General features: G+C 40.0%; 4 protein-coding genes across 5 annotated transcripts in view; 3 read left to right on the forward strand and 1 right to left on the reverse strand.

Annotated features, from left to right (window-relative positions):
• Positions 1-20,357, forward strand: part of LOC134816112 (G2/mitotic-specific cyclin-B-like) — a 38,454-nt gene extending 18,097 nt beyond the window's left edge. For both annotated transcript variants that reach the window (XM_063824862.1, XM_063824861.1), the window contains exons 2-9: positions 15,051-15,160; positions 15,325-15,482; positions 15,610-15,765; positions 15,922-16,090; positions 16,288-16,421; positions 16,563-16,707; positions 16,881-17,035; positions 17,447-20,357. In XM_063824862.1, the coding sequence (XP_063680932.1) occupies positions 15,058-15,160; positions 15,325-15,482; positions 15,610-15,765; positions 15,922-16,090; positions 16,288-16,421; positions 16,563-16,707; positions 16,881-17,035; positions 17,447-17,569 (1,143 nt within the window). In that variant the 5' untranslated portion in view covers positions 15,051-15,057 and the 3' untranslated portion in view covers positions 17,570-20,357. The remainder of the gene's footprint in view (positions 1-15,050; positions 15,161-15,324; positions 15,483-15,609; positions 15,766-15,921; positions 16,091-16,287; positions 16,422-16,562; positions 16,708-16,880; positions 17,036-17,446) is intronic.
• Positions 1-24,717, reverse strand: part of LOC134816094 (unconventional myosin-If-like) — a 108,178-nt gene that overhangs the window by 22,282 nt on the left and 61,179 nt on the right. The gene's annotated exons all lie outside the window — the stretch shown is intronic.
• On the forward strand, positions 18,597-20,357 carry LOC134816100 (T-complex protein 1 subunit delta-like). The gene has a single exon (XM_063824847.1). The coding sequence runs from the start codon at positions 18,597-18,599 to the stop codon at positions 20,235-20,237; it is 1,641 nt and encodes a 546-aa protein (XP_063680917.1). The 3' UTR covers positions 20,238-20,357.
• LOC134816106 (uncharacterized) lies at positions 20,563-24,060 on the forward strand. Its single transcript, XM_063824852.1, has 7 exons — positions 20,563-20,739; positions 20,835-20,965; positions 21,235-21,400; positions 21,506-21,832; positions 22,136-22,255; positions 22,371-22,595; positions 23,429-24,060. The coding sequence occupies exons 1-7, from the start codon at positions 20,569-20,571 to the stop codon at positions 23,588-23,590; spliced, it is 1,302 nt and encodes a 433-aa protein (XP_063680922.1). The 5' UTR covers positions 20,563-20,568; the 3' UTR covers positions 23,591-24,060.

Consider the following 24,717-nt stretch of genomic DNA (forward strand, 5'->3'; position numbering starts at 1 on the left):
TTAACAAGAATTGAAGGTACCAGTTATGTCAGTAATAAGGAAAAACATGGTTATCTTTGGTTTCATCCTTATGTAGCAAAGAAACGTATTATAAATCTTTACTCAACTGGGAAGTATGAATAAATTACATTTTTTAATGTTGTTGTTATTCATGATTAATATTTGATAAGTTATTACTTTTAAATTTGATGGAGGAATGGTTACTGTATATTTTTCCATGTATGATGTAGTGCGATGATACTTTATTATAAAAACATTAGTGATGATGTTGTGTCATAATTTTTATTTTACTTTTACTTTACTTTAAATTTTTTATTAAAAGTCGTTCAATCAGTATTGCAAGGTAAAATAAAAAATTCAATAAAATAAACAACTAAATTTCAAATTTTTAATATAAATCATTTCTTATATGAAACATTTGGACAGAGTACATATTTTCGGCAAAACCAGTACATAGTTTACATATATATAATAAAAGTACAATCAAGTTTTTGTGTAACGAAGAATTCCATACACAAATCAAATCTCACGCAACGGGTGATACTTTGCTGTAACAAGAGCCCTCTCGCTTGCAGTAGCGCGCGACTGCCGAAGGCGCGTCAAGCAATACGCGTATACACATGGCTATGTGAAGGTGATACTCGTAAAATAGTTGTTCCAAATATTATATTTTATATACTGTCGACGAGTCTAATTCGTGACTCGGCGCGCGCGCGCGCGCGTCTTAAGGTAGGTAATATTATAAACTTTAACTACATAGTGGACGCGCGCGGCAAATAATTATCGTTCTTACGATACATGGGAGCCGCAAACTCATGCGCGGCGGGTCAAAAATATAAAAAAATTTAATGCAAGTTGATTTTTTGAGAATAAAGTTATAAAGTTACAATTGCTTCAAAAGGCACAAAATCAAAAATTTTAAAAAACTCAAGTTTCAATCTTTTATGTCATGTTTTTTGTTTAACAATTGGACCAGCAGTTAGTTAATTGACGATGTCAATTTATCGCGATCGCAGCTCGGGGAGGCACAGTAGCGCATTTCGCCGATATATTATGCTTCTAGCACTCTTCGTTGCGAGAAGCATAATTGAGTGCGCGGCGCGGCACAGTAAGGCAGCGCGTTACAAGCAGTTAGCAGCAGTTTCTTTGCACTTTAGTCTACCTGTGGGCTGCGCCGCGCATCTTCTCGCAACCACTTCGGTAAATCGTCGAGCTGCGAAGGATTGACATCGTGAATCAATTTTCCTGTATACTTTCACATAACCATGAATCTTTGCGTACTACGTGACGTTACTGTAAAGGAGCTACTGCAAGCTCTGGTTTGTGGTTAGCGTAAAATCAGTCCCAACAGCCTTGCAAACTTAAAACACGGTATTTGTAATCGTGTAAGTTCCTAATAATAAAATGACGATGAGGGTCACAACGTGAGACAAAATATTGGTTAGTGGTTAGGTCCTAATATTTATACCTATTGTCATGATATGAAGTTTTAAGAGAACTCTCCTTAAATTATTTTAATGCAATCACTCAGAGAAGTTTTATAACAGGACACTCCAATAAAGACATCTGCCCACAACAAGGAGCCATAGTTGTTTTAATAGTGTGACAGTATTAGAATTATTATCATTATTATTCAGTCCCAACAATTTCCACTTTCATGGAGATCACATTGCTCACAATTCAATATGGACGAAATTTGACGAAATCCAAAATCTGTCGTGGATCATGTGCTTCTATGTGAAAAGTACCAGTCGGTCTTTTTCCTGTTTAATAATGTTTCTGTTTTCATTTTTCTTTTATTTTTGATAAGCATCCACAACTGGTAATTTAACATTTTTGTAGAACCAAAGTGGTAACACTTTAGATATTGTGAAAGACTTTTTATCTGGAAGAAGATTTAAGACATTCGTTGGTGGAGCATATTCCTACCTTCGTGATGTTTTATCAGGCGTCCCACAAGGGTCTGTTTTAGGTCCTTTATTGTTTGTCATTTTTATCAATGACTTGCCTGATTGTATTAATGGTATATCAAAACTGTTTGCAGATGATTTTAAAGTTATTATGGATGCCAATGACACTGAAAGCACTTTCAATATGTTAGAAAGCTTGCAAAACTGGCAAAATGTGTGGCTGTTAAAGTTTAATCCTAGCAAATGCAAAATAATGCATGTTCCATTTAATGAAAATCCCCTTCAAGAATATGTATTTAGTGGTGTTACACTTGAATGTATTGAAGCAGAGAAAGATCTTGGAGTTTTAACTTCTTCAGATTTGAAATGGTCGAAACATATTAAAAGTTGTATTAGTAAAGCAAACAGTATGATTGCATGGGTTACAAGGAATCTCATTATAAGAGAAATTAACGTTATGAGAAATGTTTATAAAACTATAATAAGACCCCACTTGGAGTATTGTGCTCAGTTGTGGTCTCCACCTGCCTGCCATGGGAATTGGGCTACTATCATTGAACTGGAAAATGTCCAGAGAAGGTTCACACGCCTTATTGATGATATTGGAACACTTCCTTACAGTGAAAGGTTGGATGCCTTACAGATTACAACACTCGCAGAGAGACGGGTTAGAGGAGATTTGATTGAAGCCTACAAAATTGTAAATGGATTGGTTGAGTATGGAAAAGATATTTTCAATTTAAGTAGATCGGGAGATAAAATTGTTAGCACTAAATCTAACAATATTGATAGAAATATTAAAACCTTGTCTAATAATTTTTTATCAGAGCGTGTTATCAGCTTTTGGAACAAATTGCCATCTTTTGTTAGAAATTCGGTGTCTGTTATTGATTTTAAAATTAATCTAGAAGAATTTAAAAAGACTAATAATTTAGTAGACACAGGCAACTTTTGGGAAGTGTCAAACATAGTTTTAGCTAAAATAGAGGGTGTAAATTATATCGAAAAGAAGAAGCAACAAGTTCAATATTTACATAAAAATCCGTGTGTTGCCAAGAGAAAGGGAATAAATATCTCATGAATTTGTTTTTATTTAGTTATTTTTAAATTAACGGTTTTTAACTTTTTTAACTTTTTTATATGTAAATAAATTATGACAATTATGTTAGTTATAGAATTTGTTTGTTTTTTTAATGACGAAGGCTGTGAAATGTTCACAGTTCTGATAATGAGGAAATCAGAAAGAATGTTTAAAACTAGTGATGATGTTTATGTCATTATTCTTAATCTAATCTAATCTAATCTAAATCCAATATATCCATACTTAAGGGTGATCTTCCTATTAAGCTCACAATCATTAGTCTGAGTCGATAGCAGGTTCTTGTGTAAATCCATCGAAGTCTCTGGCACAGGTGAGGGTTTCGACCACTATACTATGTGTTGAATCAGATATCTTTAGGAGGAGTAGAGCTGTCAAATGAGACGTGTATCAGATTTGTCAGCACAACAAAAAATCTTGGTGTGCAAATCGAGCATCACCTTACCTTTGAGCCTCAAATCATGCCCCTAAAAAAACATTGTTTTAGACTCCTCGGGAATGTTATCAGAAGAAAGTATCTTTTTAGTAAAGCTCAGCTTAAGCTTATTGTTAATAGCATTATCGTCTGCAAATTGGATTACTGCAACGCCCTTTATTTTGGAATCAGTGACTACCTCATCCATCAGCTTCAACTCATTCAAAATGCTGCTGCTAAAGCAATAGTAGGACTAAATAAACATGATCATTTAGGAGATACTCTGAAAGACCTTCATTGGCTGCCTATCAGTTACAGAATTCAGTACTAATTATTACTTCTTGTTTATAAATGTCTAAGTACAATGTTTAAATTTGCAAACTATAATCATCTTATCTATTTGCCTGAACCTAGAGTGCATACACAATATAGAGAAAGATCTTTTCAGGAAGTTGGCCCTAAATTATGGAATGAACTACCATTTGAGATTAAGAATTGTACAACATTGGACTCTTTTAAAGTGTATCTGAAAACATTTCTTTTCAAACGTGCTCATAATATTGTATCTCAATATTTTTCAATCCTAGTTTTCCCTATTTGGTTCTACTGGAAAATGCATACACATTATCGTTTATTTAGTGTATCAATTCTAATCACCCTTATCTGGTTTAGAATATGAATGTGGGTTGCTTTTTCAGGTTTTATTGTATCCTGGACTGTTTTCGTGGCACACCTGTGCATTTTAAGTTGTTGTGCCACTATAATAAGTAAAATACAATTTTTAAGTAAAATACAATTTTTATTTTCCACAGAAGAATCAATACATATTGAATTGTAAATATCCGATAATTTCATTAATAATCATTAAAAGTTGCTTTGTAAAATCAATAACGAAAAGCTGTACGCTATTATTATTATTTACTATTAATAAGCATTCGTGAGGGGGTCTCTGTCTGTGCAATCCTGTAGGAATACTGTGAACAGAAGTTGTATAGCCACAAAACAATTGTCCTACAAACTTTATGAACAAATTTAGTTACATATCAGAAGGTAGTAGGAGCGGCGAAAGCTGCAACCTATATGTTAATAGATCAACATCTCATAAAAACTTTCAATACTTGGGGGCAAAATGTTGGAATAATGTTCCAACAGATCTACGAAATCTGCCCGATGTTAAAAGCTTAAGTGATTCGTATAAGAAACAGCTACTCTCATCTATAACAACAGACCCTAATTACACCGTCGACAATTCATATGAGTTTTAGAGTCCTTGATTTGAGCAAATTCTCCGATCACAAACCCTCTGTCACAACACTTAGCCTGAGACACAACATAACCCTTTCAGAAGAAATACTGCGTGACCTCGAGGATGCGCCCAGGAAGTACAAATGGCCATGTGAGGATAATGCTGAGCTCAAATTCTTGCTAGCTATGGGTGACCCTAGTATAAAGGAAAAGACGGAAACTCTGGCTACAAGTTCATGCAAAACCCATCAAGACGTTCTTAACCTTAACAACCAAATTGTTGAGCTGTATCATCAGGTTGCTGAACAAGTGATGCCCCAAAAAAACGCCTCAAGTCGTCAGAAAGGGCCGAGACATAATAAATATGGTAGCACCAAAAAGAAGAGTCGAATGAAGCCAAAAATGGCATGGTTTGACAGTGAATGTATCCGTCTTAAGAGGACACTCAACATTCTAGCAAAAAAGTATGGAAGATCCCCATTGGACAAGCTCCTCAGGGACTCTTATTACGACACTCAGCGACAATATAGAAAGATGATCAGACATAAGCGATCAGAATTCTTTGAGAAGCTATGCAAGGACATAGAAACAGGGAACAACATCTGCTGGAAATCCTTCAAAGCTCTTAAAAATACAAAATCGCCTGCAACCAGTCTTGATGCCTTCGATATGATCAACTTTTGCAAGTTCTTCAGTGAACTTTACGGCAAAAAGAACATCAAAGACTCTAAGATCGCAGAGCTACAGTCAAAGATGCAGAAAAACAACATTTGTGACGACCTGACCAAGCTTTTGGATCAAGATATAAAGATGGAAGAGCTGTGTGCTTGCATTAAGGCCACTAAAAAAGGAAAGGCAGTCTCCGAAGATCTAATTTCTAATGAATTCTTCAAAGCCTCAACACGATCCATGCTCAAAGCAGTCCTCAACCTCTTCAACCACTGCCTAAGCCTATCAATTTACCCATGGACTTCATCAGTAGTTACACCACTACACAAAAAAGGTGATATCTATGATCCAAACAACTACAGAGCCATCGCTGTAGCGAGCAATCTCGGAAAGCTCTTTGCAAGCATATTGCTGAAAAGATTGATATCATTCCGTGATCAAGTGTGGCTGCCAAGCACAGCTCTGTTCCGCAACTTCCCCACAAACACGAGCACCACACCAGAAACAGGAAACGTGTGTACACTCATTGCCAGGGACCCTCTAGAGAACTTTCATCTGACTCTTTTGAAATGGACCTTAGGGGTGAGGAAGTCAACATCCAATGCTGCGATATGGGGTGACACAGGCAGGCATCCACTAGGCATCACGCTATCAAAGCAAGTGTTCAACTACAAAGAAAGACTTGAACAAATGGTTGTAGACGGTCGTGACTGCCTTGCTAGACACGCTTTCGAAGAGCAGGCGACCCTAAACCTAAGCTGGTTCTCCACTCTCGAGCAGATGCAAGAAACCATCGAGGCATCAGAGAGAAACCAAGGATTAAGACCAAGCCAGATTAGAAAGAGTTTGCAAAAGTGGTTTATAAACTCATGGGAAACAGAAAGGACATCTAACAGAAAACTATCATTCTACAACTTAGTGAAGAGAAAGTTTGCTCAAGAGACGTACCTAGCCCTTGATCTTAAACCTAACTGCTCAAAGAAGATCGCGCAATTCAGAAGCAGCTCCCACCGCTTTAACGTTGAAACTGGTCGCTACGGCAAAAAAGCGGTTTAACATAAAACATCGGGCCTGCAGACATTGCTGCTCAAGTGACGATGACTTGTTAGATCTTCTCTATGAGCTACCAGGGGCCTATCCAGTGATAGAAGATGAGCATCACATCCTCTACGAATGCCCCCTATACGAAGACCTACGCAAAAACCTACATCAACGAACGAGGGACCTGTTAGTAATGAGAGAAGAACCGGGAGAAATCTTCGACGACTCAACAACAATTAGAGACATTGGACGATTTTTAAATAAGGTCGATGAACGGAGGTTCCCTAAGAAAAATTCTGAATGAATGTCGTGTTTTGTATATTTTGATAAGTGTGTGGACATTGTATAATACTTTCTTTGTCATTGTTGAGTGCTCTTGGCTGAGTTTTTTTTCTGCATACGACTGTGCTATCTGTGCTTATTCTTTTACATGGCTATCTACTTTTACCACCTTGTTTGGTTATTCGTTACATTGGGGTAGTTTTGAATATTAAACCTTCTATTCCTATATTGGTCAGACACGGCATCTGCCGTTTGACCCAATTTTGTTTAATTCCTGTTTAATTCCTGTTTAATTCCTGTTTATGACAAATTTTACACTGCAATCATAGTGGACGATAACTAAGTATCTTCTAATTCTTTTAAATCTGAGGCATATATAATTTATATAGGATACAGGTCGGATACTTCAACTTACATGAGTACCACTGTGCCCTGCTCGGATGCCTTCCGAAATAGCTTCTTTCATAGATCTATGCTGAAATGGAATAGTCTACCAGTATGTATCCGGCAGTCAGAGCGGATTTCTACTTTTAAGGCCAATCTGATCAAGTACCTCTGGGCTGCCGATACAGTCTGGCCAGACTAGTTTCAGAAATGTGTTTTTGTTGGTTACAATTCTGTCCGTCCATTTCCTATCTGCTTGTCCTTCTTTTTTCTTCTATCAGTTGTGACGGAATTGTAATGAACAAAATCCATATATAATTATTTATGATATGTTTGATTTCTTGTTATTGTATGTCATTCAAATTTGGTAGACGGCCCCAACGTTAATGTGGCTTTTGCTATGTGTTGGTTCAGCCGAATTAATTATTATGTTTAATCAAGTTTATTTTTCTCGTTAGTTGTCATCCGGCCAAACATTAAGCAACTTATATTGCAGCACCATTTTTCAATTAGAATATTAAAATATGTCATTGTAATTTTGCATGGCTGAAATGTAACGCTTGATTTGTATATATAATAATTAATTGAATTTTCAAATAAAAAAAATGTCGAAAGGATATTCCCTTTTTGACCACCTTAGTACCATTCTGATTGATTTTGCACATGACTGACATGTTTTAACTGGAGAAGGGATTCGCACAGTGGTAGTTTTATAAACCACTTTTAATTTATTGACCTATTATACCTAGTGGTAGTTTTATAGACCACATTTAATTTATTAACTTATCATACTTAGTATTTATTTTTGGTGACTGTATCACCCAGTTTTAACATTTGATAATTGTACAGTTTATTGACGACACATTGACTGAATGTTATTTTATATTCTAAGTTATATTCTAGATAGTTTATTTATTTTTCAACAGACGACAACTTCCTGTTCTTTCTTCTATTTTAGTTACTCATATCTCTTGTACAGACTGTTTTACAAGGACATTGACAGATGATACTCACATTAGGCATTCATTATTGCATCTAAATTATTTCACTTGCATTAGGTTTAGAAATTTGTTCTCTGGTTAACAGATTTCAAATGTTTAATCAATTTGTAGTATGACAGTAAGGTATATAAGAAGTTATTTAATTTAGCTTGGGCTATTATATTGACTATTGAGGTTTAATGATGATATGGAATTTGAATTCTATATAAATTTACACTATGTGGTTGGGGCATTTTGCATAGTAAATATGGTTACTACTCCTATATATCATATTATTTGATTGGTATTCGATTTCTGATTATTTCTTAGGAATATGATTATTATATCTCAATTTGGCTTTAGGTAGGGTGCCCCGGGGGGGGGGGGGGGGGGGGGGGGGGCCAATGACTACTTTTGGGGACTTGGGGAATTACGTCAACGATTTTACCCCGAGTCCCCATGATTTTTAGTCCCCATTAGTCCCCAAAAGTCTCCAATAGTCCCCATTTAGATTTCAAAAAATCTGGCTTCTCCAGACCAGATCGTAAACTTCTCAAGACTGAAATCTAGAATATTTATAAATGGTCACTGGACATTCCTGACTTCTTGGGAGCTACTTGAGGGCTGTTAGAGTACCTCAGGTAAATTAAGGGAGGGGACGGGGGCGACTACCAATGACAACATTGAGGAGACATATTGCATATATACGCTTATTTTATCAGATTGATCTAGTAACACGAGTTGTAGCGCAAGGAAAATAAACGCATTATCAATTTTTCTTATTACTTTTGTATTTATTTGTCTGAAATGATATGCTCAGTAATTTGAAATTGGTGTTGGTTTCTTTTGAAAATATTCACAAAAGAGTGCTTGCCAGTGCTTAAAGGGGGGGGGGGGGGGGTGATATGTCTCCAATGTCTCCCGCACCTTATCTTTTCGAAAAAGACAAAGACATTGGAGACATTGGAGACACAGCTTTTGGAGACATTGGAGACATTGGAGACACAGCTTTTGGAGACTCCTCCTCTCCTCCTCCTCCTCCTCCTCCCCCTCAGTCCTCCTCAGTCGTTCTCCTCCTCCTGAGTCTTCCTCCTGGGACCTTGGTCCTCCTCCTGGTTCCTCCTCCGGACCTCCTGGGTCCTCCTCCGGACCTCATGGGTCCTCCTCCGGACCTCCTGGGTCCTCCTCCTCCTGGCTCCTCCTACTCCTCTTCATCATCCTCCTCTTCCTCCTCAATCATCAGTCCTCCTCCTCAGTCCTCCTCCTCATCCTTCTCGTCAGTCTTCCTCCTCCTCATCAGTCCTCCCCAAGTCCCCCTCCTCCTCAGTCCTCCCCCAGTCCCCATCCGGCCTCCTCCTATTCAGTCCTCATCCTCCTCCTCCTCAGTTCTCCTGAGTCCTCCTCCTTGTAAGTCCTCCTCCTGAGTCCTCCTCCTCTTCCTGAGTCCTCCTCCTCCTAGGTCCTCCTCCTTCTCCTCCTCCTCCTCAGTCCTTCTCCTCCTCCTCCTCCTCCCTCTCAGTCATCCTCCTCAGTCATCCTCCTCAGCCATCCTCCTCAGCCGTGCTCCTCAGCCATCCTCCTCAGCCATCCTCCTCAGCCATCCTCCTCAGCCATCCTCATCAGTCCTCCTCATCAGTACTCCTCCTCCTCCTTCTCCTCCTTCTCCTCCTCAGTCCTTCTCCTCCTCCTCCTCAGTCCTCCTCCTCCCTCTCAGTCATCCTCCTCAGCCATCCTCCTCAGTCCTCCTCCTCCTCCTCAGTCCTCATCCTCATCCTCCTCTTCAGTCCTCCTCCTCCTGGGTCCTCTTCATCCTCCTCCTCCTCTTCCTCAGTCCTCCCCAGTCCCCCTCCTCCTCCTATTCAGTCCTCCTCCTCCTCCTCAGTTCTCCTCAGTCCTCCTCCTTCTCATTCCTCCTAAGTCCTCCTCCTGAGTACTTCCCCTCTTCCTCCTGAGTCCTCCTCCTGGTTCATCCTCCTCCTAGTTCCTCCACCTTCTCCTGATCTCCTCCTCAGTCCTTCTCCTCCTCCTCCTCCTCCTCAGTCATCCTCATCAGTACTCCTCAGTCCTCCTCCTTCTCAGTCCTCCTCAGTCCTCTTCCTGAGTTCTCCTCCTCCTCCTCAGTCCTCCTTCTGGGTCCTCCTCCTCCTAGGTCCTCCCCCTCCTTCTTCTATTCACTCCTCCTCCTTTTCCTCAGTTTTCCTGAGTCCTTCTCCTGAGTCCTCATCCTCCTCCTGAGTCCTCCTCCTGAGTCCTCCTCCTCCTAGGTCCTCCTCCTTCTCCTCCTCAGTCCTTCTCTTCCTCCTCCTCAGTCCTCCTCCTCCTCCCTCTCAGTCATCCTCCTCAGCCATCCTCCTCAGTCCTCCTCCTCCTCCTCAGTCCTCATCCTCATCCTCCTCTTCAGTCCTCCTCCTCCTGGGTCTTCTTCCTTCTCTTCATCCTCCTCTTCTTCATCCTCCTCCTCTTCCTCCTCAGTCCTCAGTCTTCCTCCTCATCCTTCTCGTCAGTCCTCCTCCTCCTCAGTCCTCCCCAGTCCCCCTCCTCTTCCTATTCAGTCCTCCTCCTCCTCCTTAGTTCTCCTCAGTCCTCCTCCTTCTCATTCCTCCTAAGTCCTCCTCCTGAGTCCTCATCCTCTTCCTCCTGAGTCCTCCTCCTGGTTCATCCTCCTCTTAGTTCCTCCACCTTCTCCTTCTCCTCCTCAGTCTTTCTCCTTCTCCTCCTCCTCCTCAGTCATCCTCTTCAGTACTCCTGAGTCCTCCTCCCTCTCAGTCCTCCTCAGTCCTCTTCCTGAGATCTCCTCCTCCTCCTGAGTCCTCCTTCTGGGTCCTCCTTCTCCTAGGTCCTCCTCTTTCTCCTCCTCAGTCCTACTCCTCCTCCTCAGTCCTCTTCCTCCTCCTCCCTCTCAGTCATCCTCCTCAGCCATCCTCCTCAGCCATCCTCCTCAGTCCTCCTCAGTCCTCATCCCTCCTCCTCCTGGGTCTTCCTCCTCTTCATCCTCCTCAGTCCTCAGTCCTCCTCCTCATCCTTCTCCTTAGTCCTCCTCCTCCTCAGTCCTCCCCAGTCCCCCTCCTCCTCCTATTCAGTCCTCCTCCTCCTCCTCATCAGTTCTCCTGAGTCCTCCTCCTTCTCATTCCTCCTAAGTCCTCCTCCTGAGTCCTCCTCCTGGTTCATCCTCCTGGTTCATCTTCCTCTTAGTTCCTCCACCTTCTCCTTCTCCTCCTCAGTCCTTCTCAGTCCTCCTCAGTCCTCTTCCTGAGATCTCCTCCTCCTCCTCCTGAGTCCTCCTTCTTGGTCCACCTCCTCCTAGGTCCTCCTCTTTCTCCTCCTCAGTCCTACTCCTCCTCAGTCCTCTTCCTCCTCCTCCCTCTCAGTCATCCTCCTCAGTCATCCTCCTCAGCCATCCTCCTCAGCCATCCTCCTCAGTCCTCCTCAGTCCTCATCCCTCCTCCTCCTGGGTCTTCCTCCTCTTCATCCTCCTCAGTCCTCAGTCCTCCTCCTCATCCTTCTCGTCAGTCTTCTTCATCCTCAGTCCTCCCCCAGTCCCCCTCCTCCTCCTATTCAGTCCTCCTCCACCTCAGTTCTCCTCAGTCCTCTTCCTTTTCAGTCCTCCTGAGTCCTCTTCCTCTTCCTCCTGAGTCCTCCTCCTGGGTCCTCATCCTCCTAGGTCCTCCTCCTTCTCCTTCTCCTCAGTCCTTCTTCTCCTCCTCCCTCTCAGTCATCCTCCTCAGTCATCCTCCTCAGTCATCCTCCTCAGCCATCCTCCTCAGTACTCCTCAGTCCTCCTCCTTCTCTGTCCTCCTCAGTCCTCTTCCTGAGTCCTCCTCCTCCTCCTCCTGAGTCCTCCTCCTGGGTCCTCCTCCTCCTGGGTCCTTCTCCTCCTAGATCCTCCTCCTCCTCAGCCATCCTCCACAACCATCCTCAGTCCTCATCCTCCTCCTCCTGAGTCCTCCTCCTGGGTCCTTCTCCTCCTAGATCCTCCTCTTTCTCCAATCATACATCTACGTCTCCAGTGTCTCCAATGTCTCCAATGTCTCCAAAAGCTTTGTCTCCAATGTCTCAAATGTCCCCAATGTCTCCAATGCCTCCAATGTCTCCAAAAGCTGTGTTTCCAATGTCTCCAGGACATGTCTCTGCACCCTATCTTTTCAAAAAAGACATTGGAGACATTGTAGACATGTCACACCCCCCCCCCCCCCCTAAAATAAAGATCACCAAGTCTGTTCACAGAACGGCTGTTATAAATACTCATTCACCCATCATATAACATCTTTAAGTGTATTAGGAGGGTAAGTCGAAGGGTTAATTCATGATTTTTCATTCGATTATAAGATTCAGATAGTTCAGCGAGTCGGCTACTTCTACCTTCACGAGAGCTAAACTTCAATTTACCTCAATCTGAACTGACTTGTACAGTGGTAGAACACATTACAACCGGGCTTATCATTTTACTTTTAAGTCAGATTTATCCTACTCGTATCTTGGACAAAACATCTCGATCGTATCGTTATTAAACTAACTTGGAAACCATAAATAACTGTCGAAAATTCTGGGGACTTATGGGGACAAATGGTGAATTACGTCAACGAGTTGACCTCTAGTCCCCATGATTTTTAGTCCCCATTAGTCCCCAAAAGTCTCCATTGGTAGTCATTGGCCCCCCCCCCCGGTGCCCCGCTAAAAGAACTGGATTCTTCCAGGAAGCATCCCGTGCACAGACCTTGGTCTACATATATATTAAATTATTAACCATTCATTCTGTATGTGCACGAAAATTTATTTCAATCAAAAAAAGAGATTTATACATCCAATGCATTTTGGAATATACAGAGGCGTGATACCTATCCCAAGCAATGCAATTGTTTACTAAGAAAGACAAAAATCAAAATCAAGTAGTGACTTTGTAGCCGCTGTGTTGTTCAATCCTAATGGTAGGCCACGAGTCGTGGCCTACCATTAGGATTGAACAACACAGCGGCTACAAAGTCACTGTGGCCCACGACAGTTCACTATTGGCCAAATTGTGAAGGACTGGCGGCTGACGGGGCCGGAAGCTAGAGCTTCCACCTTTAGCGCTGAAGGTCCAGGGTTTGAATCCAATGTCACTTGGTCTAGGGAAGATAGTTAAGGATCCGTTGGATCCATGCGAATTTACACATTAGTGTCTCCTCAGTTGACTCAGCAGAATGATCTTGACTACATCCACATTGTACTTACACAGTGCGATGATAGTTTGTAGACATGTGTGATGATGTGATGTCATAAATTTTACTTTACTTTACTTTACTTTACTGTACTGTACACATGATAGCATATACACCCTCTCAACACTTTCTGAAAATTGGACACAAAGGTTAACCGTGGGACTTTAGTGGATTTGTAATTAGCATCAATAGGATCAGATAGATTCAACTATACCCCCAGAAGCATATGATGACCCTTCAAGCCTTAACCCTGTCATAATGATAAATTGATATTTTGGTCATTCAATTGTTTTCATCATAGGGGCTATAATTTGCAATCTTTGCCTTGAATTAATAGCCACCATTTCACCGCTAGGTAAAAGGTTTGAAGCAGCTCCTGTTTAAAGATAAATCAACATCTCCTGGTCTTGGTCCTATGTTACTACTGCTGTTCCTCGTTCTTGCTTAGAATCTCCTTTTTGATAAATTTACGCCAACATTTACAGAGTAAGATGCAAAGTTGGTTAACTAGACCATGGTTTCACAATGAGATATCACGGGAAGAGGCTGTGATACAAGTCACTAAAGATGGTAACGACAGTCATGGTAAGTTCCTCATCAGAAAGTCTGACACAAGATATGGGGAGCTTGTTTTAACTTTTAGCAACCAAGGTGCTGCAAAACACTTGAGGATGCAGATAACCAAGTCAGGGTGTCGAATTCAGCACCTTCTTTTTGACAATGTTGCTCAAATGATAGAGTTCTTCCAGAAGAATCCACTTCAACTGGATAGCCCTGCTCTAGATAATAATACATCCTGTTTATCTGAGGTATATCTTACTGAATACATTCACCGTGATATTACTCTAACTGAACCCTATAATAATGTGTATACATTATAATTTTCTTCCTGATTTACCTGGTCTAGTGGATATACATTGTTTGGGAAAATAAAAACTAAATCTGTTCTAGAGTTCTAGGATATGAATATTTTTTATATTATATTAATTCTTTTTAAAATTGTGTTAAATGCTTAAATTTCTTTTATTATATTTCTACTTAACATATGGTTGAGTGTACAATGCAGTGTTTTATATTCGTTTTTTACCGACTTTTTATTTTATATGTTTTATTTAACGATGTATTGTATAATTTTAAAAATAACTTCATAATACAGGGGGGTCAAAAGTAATTAGTAACGTTACATATGTTGGGTCTTATACCACCGTCGTGTTTCATATTTGAGACCTGGAACTTTTCAGATGGCATATGCATGCTGTTACTACTCATCTAAATTCTAAGCATGAGATCAGGTAAGCCAATCACCTGATCACACGTAATGAATAAACTTGTTGTGCTTTGTATCTCGATCATCTGAGAAGCTACAACTCTCATTTCTTCAATAAAATTTGGCTCGATCCGATTAAATCAGAACTGTTGAATAAATGTGATAATGAACCTTCATTGGTAAAAAAATGAACATGACTATTCTTTGATTTAATATATTCCTCGAATGAGCATTGAGCAGTGATAGTCATACCAAAATGAATTACCTCAATCGGGCAATTGGTGACTGAGCCAACGTATTTAATGTTACTTTTGGCCCCCCCTGTATTTCAAATTTGTATACCTTCATTGTGATAACATGAATGCTCTTCTGCTGATCATAAGTTGTCTTTAGTGCGTCAAATGAATAACAATTGAACTGCAAGGTTTGTTGAATAGGACAGATCCCATAGGAGGTGCAGTATGTATTGTGAATGCAACTGTTGGCCCAATTGTTCAAAATTTAAGATCTTGTTTTTGTTATGTAGCATTATTTGTGTTTCTACAGAATTTCCTCCCATTAGCTAATATGGCTACTCACACAACTCGTCTTGGTTTGGGAGAGCGTGACAGAAATTTAGCTCGCCCTGCTATGAGGAGAAATCCAGTAGACTGTAAAAACTCAAACAGAGGTTTGCTGCTCAAAAGTTTTTGAAATTTCAGTTTTTGAAATTTCAGTTTTTTAGGTTCCAGAAAATTACAACCTTTTTATATCTATTTATGTAGCTCTTGAACCTTTTCCTGATCTAAACTAAGTTTTGTGCAATTCAAACCTTTTCAACTGACTCTTTTTTAGATAACGCTCTAAAACCAGCATTAAAGCAAACTACCACCAATGCCCTTGTGACAAACAAAGCATACGACTTGAGAGTACGCAAGGTCGCTGCACTTAAGCCATCCTCCATTGCTAATGTTCCGTATGCAAAGAAAGAAACTGCGGAACCAAGCAAAAAGGTTCGTAAAGTTTTCTCTTAATTGTTTAAATAAATAAATATAGTTTCACTATTTTCTTGAATTTGTAATTTGTTATCTCATATAAGATACGGTTTCAAACGTTTTCAAGAACTCCTACCCACTTTAGAAGAAAACTACAGACGTTGTTGAAGATTTAACGAGTAAACTTCAAAACATTTCTGTGGAGGACATCGACGAGGATGACAAAGAGAATCCTCTGTTATGCAGCGAGTACATCAACGATATATATGCGTACATGAAAATCATGGAAATAGAATATCGTGTAAGTTCAACACGCTCTAAAAGCTTGGTCTGGAAATAGGAAATTTGAATATTGACATCTTGTAATTGTCGATATAATACGGAAATTATGGCTTTAAAAAAACTATAAAAATTGTATTCATTAAGAACCTGTAATTATTGAAATTAACATTTTTAGGTTGATGCTGATTATATAAAGAAAAAGACAGACATTACCGATAGAATGCGAGGAATTCTGGTGGACTGGCTGATCCAGGTTCATCTGAAGTTCAAACTCCTCCAAGAGACATTATACCTTACAGTTGCTATTCTAGACCGATACTTATCTGTTACTGACATTAAAAGAGGTGAGTTAAAATGGCGGTCTAAATAAGATCCATCCTGTAATATCCTCTTGTTTTACATCTACTTTTCTCGTTATTCGTTAATTTTAGGACCCAATTAGAGGCTAGAAATCGGTACTCAGCAGTTTCTGGAATTTGGAAAATGATTTTACTCGGATAAAAATGTTTACCCATTTAACATCTGAATATCTTTATTTCAGATAAATTGCAGTTGACAGGAGTGACCTGTATGCTGATTGCCAGTAAATTCGAGGAGATCTACGCTCCTGAAGTTAACGACTTTGTTTACATTACAGACAACGCCTACACATTCCAGAATATCCTCGATATGGAGGTACGGCAGAATTTCAGACCTTTATACTCATAATTCTGTCTTGAAAATGATGACCATATTCGAGTCACTTAATCATTAAATTTAAAAAATGTGTATCGTTTTTATTTTGCCCAATATATTTCTACCCTGATGTACTTTCAGATAAATGTTCTGAACACATTGGAGTTCGATCTGAACCACCCACTCCCACTTCACTTCTTGAGGAGGAACAGCAAGGCTGGCAATGCTGACGGCAAGGTCCACACTCTCGGAAAATACCTCACCGAAATCTGCCTCACTCATATGTGTAAGTTTCATTCAGACGACACGTTTCCAAACTATTGGGGATTTAATCACCTATATAGATTTTTGTCTGAACGAACTTTTTGATTATCAAGTTTAAGAGACTTAAGAAAACATGGCAATCTCCGAAGGTTGTGTCAATAATCTCAATATTAAAACAAAACTCAAACCTCCCAGCAATGCTGAAGTTCAAGCCGAGCGAGTTAGCAGCAGGAGCATTCCTAGTAGCACAGCATGTACTGATGCCAGATAAAAAGTGGAACAGCACTCTGACCCACTACACAGGGTACACACGAGACATGGCTCTCGTCCCTGCTAAAGCTATCTGCGAGGTAATTTTACAGTACTGTGCTGCACAAAGGATTCCTTTGTATTAAGATAATGGCAGTGTAAGAACCGTGGCTTGGTTGTGGGGATTTATTTCACTGTCAAAGTCCACTATTAAATGAAATAAAGTATTTATATCCCGCTCAAGATTAACCAACAACACAAGAAAGGTGGTTTTAACCATGTCAGAGCGGCTGACTGTGAGTGATGTGAGCAAATGTGAACAAAAGTATAACTCATTATTAATAAGGCAAAGACAAAATTAAAACATCTTTTATTGTAAACCACGCTAAACTGAGTAGAAGCAGAAACCATACAATACATGTGTAGGTATAATGAAGGTAAGTAAAACAAAGGTATTTAAAGGTATATACAAGGTGCATACCGTGCTAAGTATTTATTAGTCATTTCTTCAGTTGGTGATACGAGCAGAGAAGAGCAAGCACCAAGCCGTCAGAAACAAGTACAGTTCCTCAAAATTCATGTCAGTCAGCAGTCTGGACGAATTAGAACGTGTTCATGACATCCTCGAGGAATAGATCAGGAATGTCAGTGACATTGTTCAACTATTTGTGACACTTTTGCAGGACGCGGGGCTGGGGGATGTAATATATAAGTGGTTTTTACTGATCCTTTATTAAAGGACTTGACAGACTTAGCGAAGTTTTTTAATTACTTCGCTTATAGTTGATATTATAGTACGAAAGACCAATTTTTATCGTGTGTTTTTACTTTTTGGGTTGCTTCTTGAATCTTGATTTAATAAAAAGCCAATATATTCGAGTTGTTCCAAACCAACACACAGGTCTCATTCAAATATTTCTAATGCCATTAAATGGAGCTCCGAAGAGCGCTCGAATCTGACTTAGATCAGTTGATTTTTGGCGGAAGACTTAGTGTTACTGTGTTAATACCAACTATTTACAACTCGGCGTAATAATGCAGTTCCGAAGAGTTTATTAAGCTGTTTTTTATTTCGAGAAATTTCTATTACAATATAAGATGATGACTTTAATATGATAATTGCTAATTGATGACTACTTATGACCAAAACAACGACTTTTTGCCGGATCTTTGGCATGACAATTGTAACCGACTGACAGTGTTCTCCTGTAACCCTTTACAGGGTTTACATCAGTCAGTTTTCAGTTTTTCAGACGTGAAATTATGTATCAAGTAAATTAATTAAAGACTTGCGCATAATTAACGATATTTAATATTTTGCTGTTCAATATTGGTAATTAATGTAACAGATAGATCAAAAAACATGCATAATTTTCAAAATTTGTCGAGATCATAATTTTGATTTGATGTCGAATAAAGCATGGTATCATAATTTTACGATATTGATATTTATAACCAACTCGGTGTATTCAATTCATGTACATTATTATTTAAGTATTATTAACTTGTTGTTATTTAAGTCTGGCTGTCTAATTTCATCGAAAATTAAATTGAATCGATAATTGTGTTCTTCCAATTCGTCTAACTTAACAGAAATATCTATCAACTTTCGGTATAATGCATTTTATAAAACTTATATTCTATTACCTCAGTAGTGCTAAAATGGCAACTAAGGTCGCAGCATCCAAACCATCAGGCCCAGCAGCCGCCAAGATCGCGATGAAAGGAGGCAAGTCCAACAAGAAACAGTTCAAGGACAAGGAAAAGCCCACCGACATCAGACTGAGCAACATTGAAGCCGCTAAAGCCGTTGCAGATGCCATCAGGACCAGTCTGGGACCTAAAGGTATGGACAAGATGATCCAGGGCAAAACTGGAGACGTCACCATCACAAACGACGGTGCTACAATCTTGAAAGAGATGCAAGTGTTCCACCCTGCAGCCAGGATGTTGGTGGAGCTCAGCAAGGCTCAGGATATTGAGGCTGGAGATGGAACCACTTCCGTGGTTGTCATTTGTGGTGCTCTTCTGGACGCTGCTCGCAAACTTCTCCAACGTGGCATCCATCCTACCACTATCTCCGAAGCTTTTCAGATCGCTCAGGCCAAATGTGTGGAGGTCCTTACTTCTATCGCTATGCCCATGAAGTTATCAGACACTGAATCTCTGATCAAGATGGCCTCTACCTCCCTAAACTCTAAAGTGGTTTCCCAATACTCCGGTCTTCTCGCTCCTCTGTCTGTTCAGGCTATCATGAACATCATTGATCCCGAAACCGCCACCAATGTCAATCTCAAAGACATCCGGGTCGTTGCCAAAGTTGGAGGAACTGTTGAAGATACCAGACTAGTAAATGGAATCGTCTTGACCCAAAGAGCACAAGCAACTGGAGTTCACAGAGTTGAACGAGCAAAGGTAGCCCTCATTCAGTTCTGTCTGTCTCCTCCTAAATCTGATATGGATTCCCAAGTAGTGATCTCGGACTACACCCAAATGGACAGGATCTTGAGGGAAGAACGAGCCTACATCCTCGATCTGTGCAAGAAGATAAAGAAGAGTGGAGCTAACGTGCTCCTGATCCAGAAATCAATCCTCCGAGATGCTCTGAACGACATGGCACTTCACTTCCTGACCAAGATGAAGGTTCTGGTTGTCAAGGACATCGAGAGGGACGAGATTGACTTCGTGAGCAGGACACTGGGATGTCGACCCATCGCCACCGCAGACCACATGCTCCCTGAACATCTGGGACAGGCTGACCTTGTAGAGGAAATCCACGTCGGAGGTGGCAACAAGGTAGTGTCTATCACCGGGTGCCAGAGCAATGCCAAAACATGCTCTATTTTGGTACAAGGAAGTAACAAACTGCTGGCTGATGAAGCTGAGAGGTCTATCCATGATGCTCTTTGTGTTATCAGGTGTTTGGTTAAGAACAAGAACATGATTGCTGGCGGTGGAGCTCCTGAAATTGAACTTAGTATCCAGTTAGCGCAATATGCTGCTACACTCAGCGGAGTAGAGTCTCATTGTATCAAAGCATTCGCTGATGCACTGGAAATCATCCCATTCACACTGGCTGAAAATGCTGGACTCCCTCCAATCAACATCGTCACGGAGCTCCGAAACCGTCACGCTCAAGGAGAGGCTATGGCCGGTATCAACGTCAAGAAATGCTGCATCACTAATATCACAGAGGAGAACGTACTGCAGCCCCTGCTCGTTTCCATCAGCGCCATCACTCTCGCTAGTGAAACTGTGAGGAGCATTCTCAAAATCGATGATATTGTTAACACATCACGCTAGATACAATAATCAGTTTCGTCCGACTCTTATTTGTTTAAGTTTATTTGTACTATTGGTATTTTGAGCGAGCTGTATATTATGTTTTTATACCAAAAGGCACTATTTTCGTATCAAGAATAATGTGTTTTATTGCGTATAAATGCTAGATTCAAATTTTAACAATATATAATTACTAAAAGCTTTTACGCTTTTGTTATCGATTTGTGACATGCAATTTCAAACTGATAACACTATCTTATCTACGTATATATTCATTATCACTTCATGAAATAACGACTTAACCCATTTATTACTCGATGTTTCCAAATTTTAAAAATTTTAATCTTTAGCGATGATACTTAGATGGGTTACACTGCTTTCAACATTATTTCTCGCTAAAAGTGTGAGGTTTGAAACAGACGTCATAAAAGAAAATCTTGAGCAAGGAAGACTAAAATATAAAGAGTATAAAGAAGCCTCTAAAAGTGATAAAACCGGTTCATGCTGGGCTACTGCTATAGTGGTAAGTTTAGGGAAAACTTGTTTTCTACAGCTTGAAATGTAGAATATGTATTTTGTATCTCCCATTCTTTTACTTAGGTAAATATTTTTTCTCAGGATTTGGAAGCAAGTTGTGCTGATCTGAACGATGAATCTACCGCCAGACTAGCTTATTCCTTCCTAACCTGTCATCTTCAGCAGCACAAACGTAAAATACACATCTGTGACGATAACGCTTCCATCGAGAGGTACACTATGTTACAAATATTCACTACATATTCATTAGTCAAATAAATGTAGGTACATATTTGGATACTTTATTCTAAATATGTGACTGATCTTAAAGTACAGTGTACGAACAGCTTAGAAGCCGTCTAAAATCACGCCAATATTCTCTATAATGGACATTGGACAATGGCATACTTCAATCCTTCAATCCTTCACTAGCATCATAATGTATAATAGCCGTACATTTCTTGTTCGCGCCTGAAATTGAACAACAATTTCTGTTTTTCAGCTGCACGGAGACGCTGACAGACACAATGTTCGTCATCTACACTTCCTTTGTGATGCACACTCATAACATGTGCTTCTACCTGCAATCACTCAACTGGCAGAATAGACTTGACAGAACAGTTGATAGATTGCAAGATAATAGTGAACAGGTTGCTGAGAAGTTAGAGGTAAATACATTATCGTGTATTTCGATTATGTTGCCTGAGTGATATAAGTTTGATGTAATATTTCCTTGCATCCCATTTTCTTTTTGCAGCCTGTTTCTTTTTCAGATTCAGGCTCACAAGCAAGAGAATTTGCTGATAGGAATGCATGCAATGTCAGATATGAACACCGATATTCTTACCAAAACAGAAAAACTGCAAAGTTTTATCGGCAGGATGTTCAGTTTGGTGGAAAAGATTGGATACTTACAACAGTCATTTCATGACCACTTTACAACTTACGAGATGATACTGTTTTACACTGGATCGGTTATCGTAACATGGATATCTACAAGTTTTCCCGGAGTTTCTCGAGCACGCCCTACCTTGATGTGTCTAACGGCAGTGGCGCTTGCTGTTGAACAATCTATTGTTCAATATGGTTTTCTCGTGCAGGCAAGTCGAGATAAGTAACGGACTTTTTATGCGCGCCAATCCAATTGCTAGTTTTAAGCAAGTATCTTCATAAAGAGTTGAAGGCTGTTAGTAGTAACGTTGTGCGCGCGCAAAGAATTTTCGGGAAGTTTGAAATTCTGAACGAATACGCGCGGTTTGTGTGCCTTCTCGATCTCGATGATCCCCGATAACGCTGATAATATTTTGTGATTATCTGTAACCATGACCACTAAAAGAACTCTTACTTAACTATAGTTATGCAATCCGAGTTTATACATTGTGATCTAACAACTGCCGTTTCAGGATGATGAAATAACCAAGTACAAAGCCAAGAGGTACATTCGGAGACTTTGGCTTGGGATATGCATATTTAAATGGTTCAAAGCTTTGTACTCTTCGGGAAACCCTGATAATGTTACAAAGGTTAGTTTAAATGTAAACCTTCGGCAATCACTGTCAGAGCTGCTTTAACAAAAGATCGCTTACACCCTTTCTCGAAATTTTACAACATTCGTCCTCAGTTTGCAACCTTTTTCAGCAACTCTTGAATCAAACAAGAGATACGACGATGATGCTACAAGATTTGCAGGCTCAACTAGCCCCAATTACTGCATCCCTGAACAAGTCCCTATGGTTTTCTGATGACGAAGCCAATCATTCAGATCACGGTACTCAGACTGATGGGGAGCTTTCTCCTCTGATTATCAAACCAAAGAAATACAACAAGAAGAAAAGTTTTTCACCCATGAAACTGGACCTCAATGTAAGAATACTTTTAGTTTAAATTGGGGGGGGGGGGGGGGGGCATTGCTATTTTTGACAGGCTTTGACCATTGGGCAAAGCCTTAAAAACAGTTAAAACTTGAGTTGTGATGGAAACAACAATCACTATCGTTTTCGCCGTCCTCTAATTAGCAAGTACAGCTATATTTCGGCTAAATCGAGTATGGTATCAGGACTGTTGCTTGCACACTTTCTATTTCGTTTAGCAATCACCCACTCTCTTGCCGCGCCATTCACCCTTAGCTTTAACTGCTATATAGTTAATGATCAGATTTTTATTTCTCAGTCATTCACCATATTTAATAATCCGGGGAGTGCATAAACCAATGTCGAACAGCTCTCACGCATCTCATATTTTGCATTGGGGCCATTTGTTCAGTTCAAACTTCATGTCATTCACAGTCATATTTTGTTTGTCACCAATTATGTTGTTTTTATTTGCAACGCATTCACTTGTCACACATACGAGGACTCTACTTAGACCCATACGGGAGGAAGGAATGAACAGAGTGTGACTGAGGTCCGTAGTGTGAGGGTACTCTCCAGTCGATCCAAATTTCCAAGCGACAATAGTAAACGAATTTATTCAGGTTCTCACATTGGACTATCGTGATTTGGATTTTGGGATCGACCACCTGAAAGTGACCTCTATCCACAGCACCCTGTCAAAGCAAATCCCCCGGCCTGCCCCCTTCAAATATTTACCTAGAGCAACCGAATGTCTTTTTCATTTTTGACCGTCCAGCTGAGTAAAAAAGGAGATCGAGTTTCCTGTTATTTTGATGCTGGCAATTCACTGGATCACTGTTTCAGGTTGTCGAGCGACGTAGAAGTGGAACTGGTCGCTACAACTTACGTCCCAAAACACCACCCCGGCACGCACCTCTCGCACCACCCTCCATCACTTGGCCGGGGTTCAGCTCGGACGATGGAGACGAAGACTATCTACCAAGATTAGAAATCTCTGAAGTGTGATTTGCAGACAGTTTGAATCTGTGTTCACAAATTCCCCGAATCGTGGAAATATGAAGCACTTGTAAACATTAGTTTATTTCTTCAGTGTGTCCCTTTGAGGGTCAGGTTGCGTAGAATGAACAAAGGAGTATACATGTTCAACCCATACTCAATCCAATCATCAGATATTTGTTTGTATATTTGTAACATTCCAGTTCAGATTATTTTGAACCATTTATTACCTATAGTTGTATTGCTCGACCATAAAAGCCCTCCAACTCAAATACTTAAGGACACCGCACCGGGCAGGAGTCATGATGCTGGGACTTTAAATCTGTTCCTTTATCACATATTTGGATCACAGCCTCGATGATTCATGACAGATGTTTAGCATATGTTTATATTACACATTTTATAGCTGAATTTTGTGTAAGTATCGTCCGACGTTGTGACAAGCTCATTGACAACTGATGTTTATATATTTAAAATTTAAATATCAGCAATAGCAGCAAATCTGGGGAAACTTTGAAATACACCAATTTGAAGCATTTAACCCCCCCTTAAAAATCAAAGATTATGAATTTTAGTAATCTGATTATTTACATAGGTCCAAAAATGTCATAGCTTCATGATAGTGCAACGAAAAAAATCTCAGAACATTTTGGTGCTGAGTTAGGTGGTTAAGTAGTCGAAAAATGACTGATTTGTTAGTGGACATTTTTTATACCTCTAACACCCAAACCCTTACTACAGTGAAGATATAAGTACTACAGTTAATATTGATGGTCATTATTGAACAAAAATGGTTCATTGACACATAGTTGAAGAAGGAAATTAAAAAAATTAATAAATGTGGTCTGTGGAGTGGTTTATTTGTTTATGTTATAGTGTACGCGTGCGCGCGCGCTAGCGCGTACTTAACCATCTGTAGGCCAACATATTTAGTCTAGGCTTAAATTCTTTATATATTATGTCACCACTATGGTGCCCAATACTTTTAGTGAAGGTTTGATGTAGAACAGTTAACCACCAACTGTGGTATATCAAAAAAACCATGTTTGTACGCGTGCGCGCGAGCTAGCGCGTACTTAACCACCTGGTATGGCACAGCATTGAAATATCACCATAATTTCAAAAGCAGAGGTCAC

This window comes from Bolinopsis microptera, chromosome 5, assembly GCF_026151205.1.
Source record: "Bolinopsis microptera isolate Bmic1 chromosome 5, MBARI_Bmic_1.0, whole genome shotgun sequence".
In the NCBI taxonomy this organism is placed as follows: Eukaryota; Metazoa; Ctenophora; class Tentaculata; order Lobata; family Bolinopsidae; genus Bolinopsis; species Bolinopsis microptera.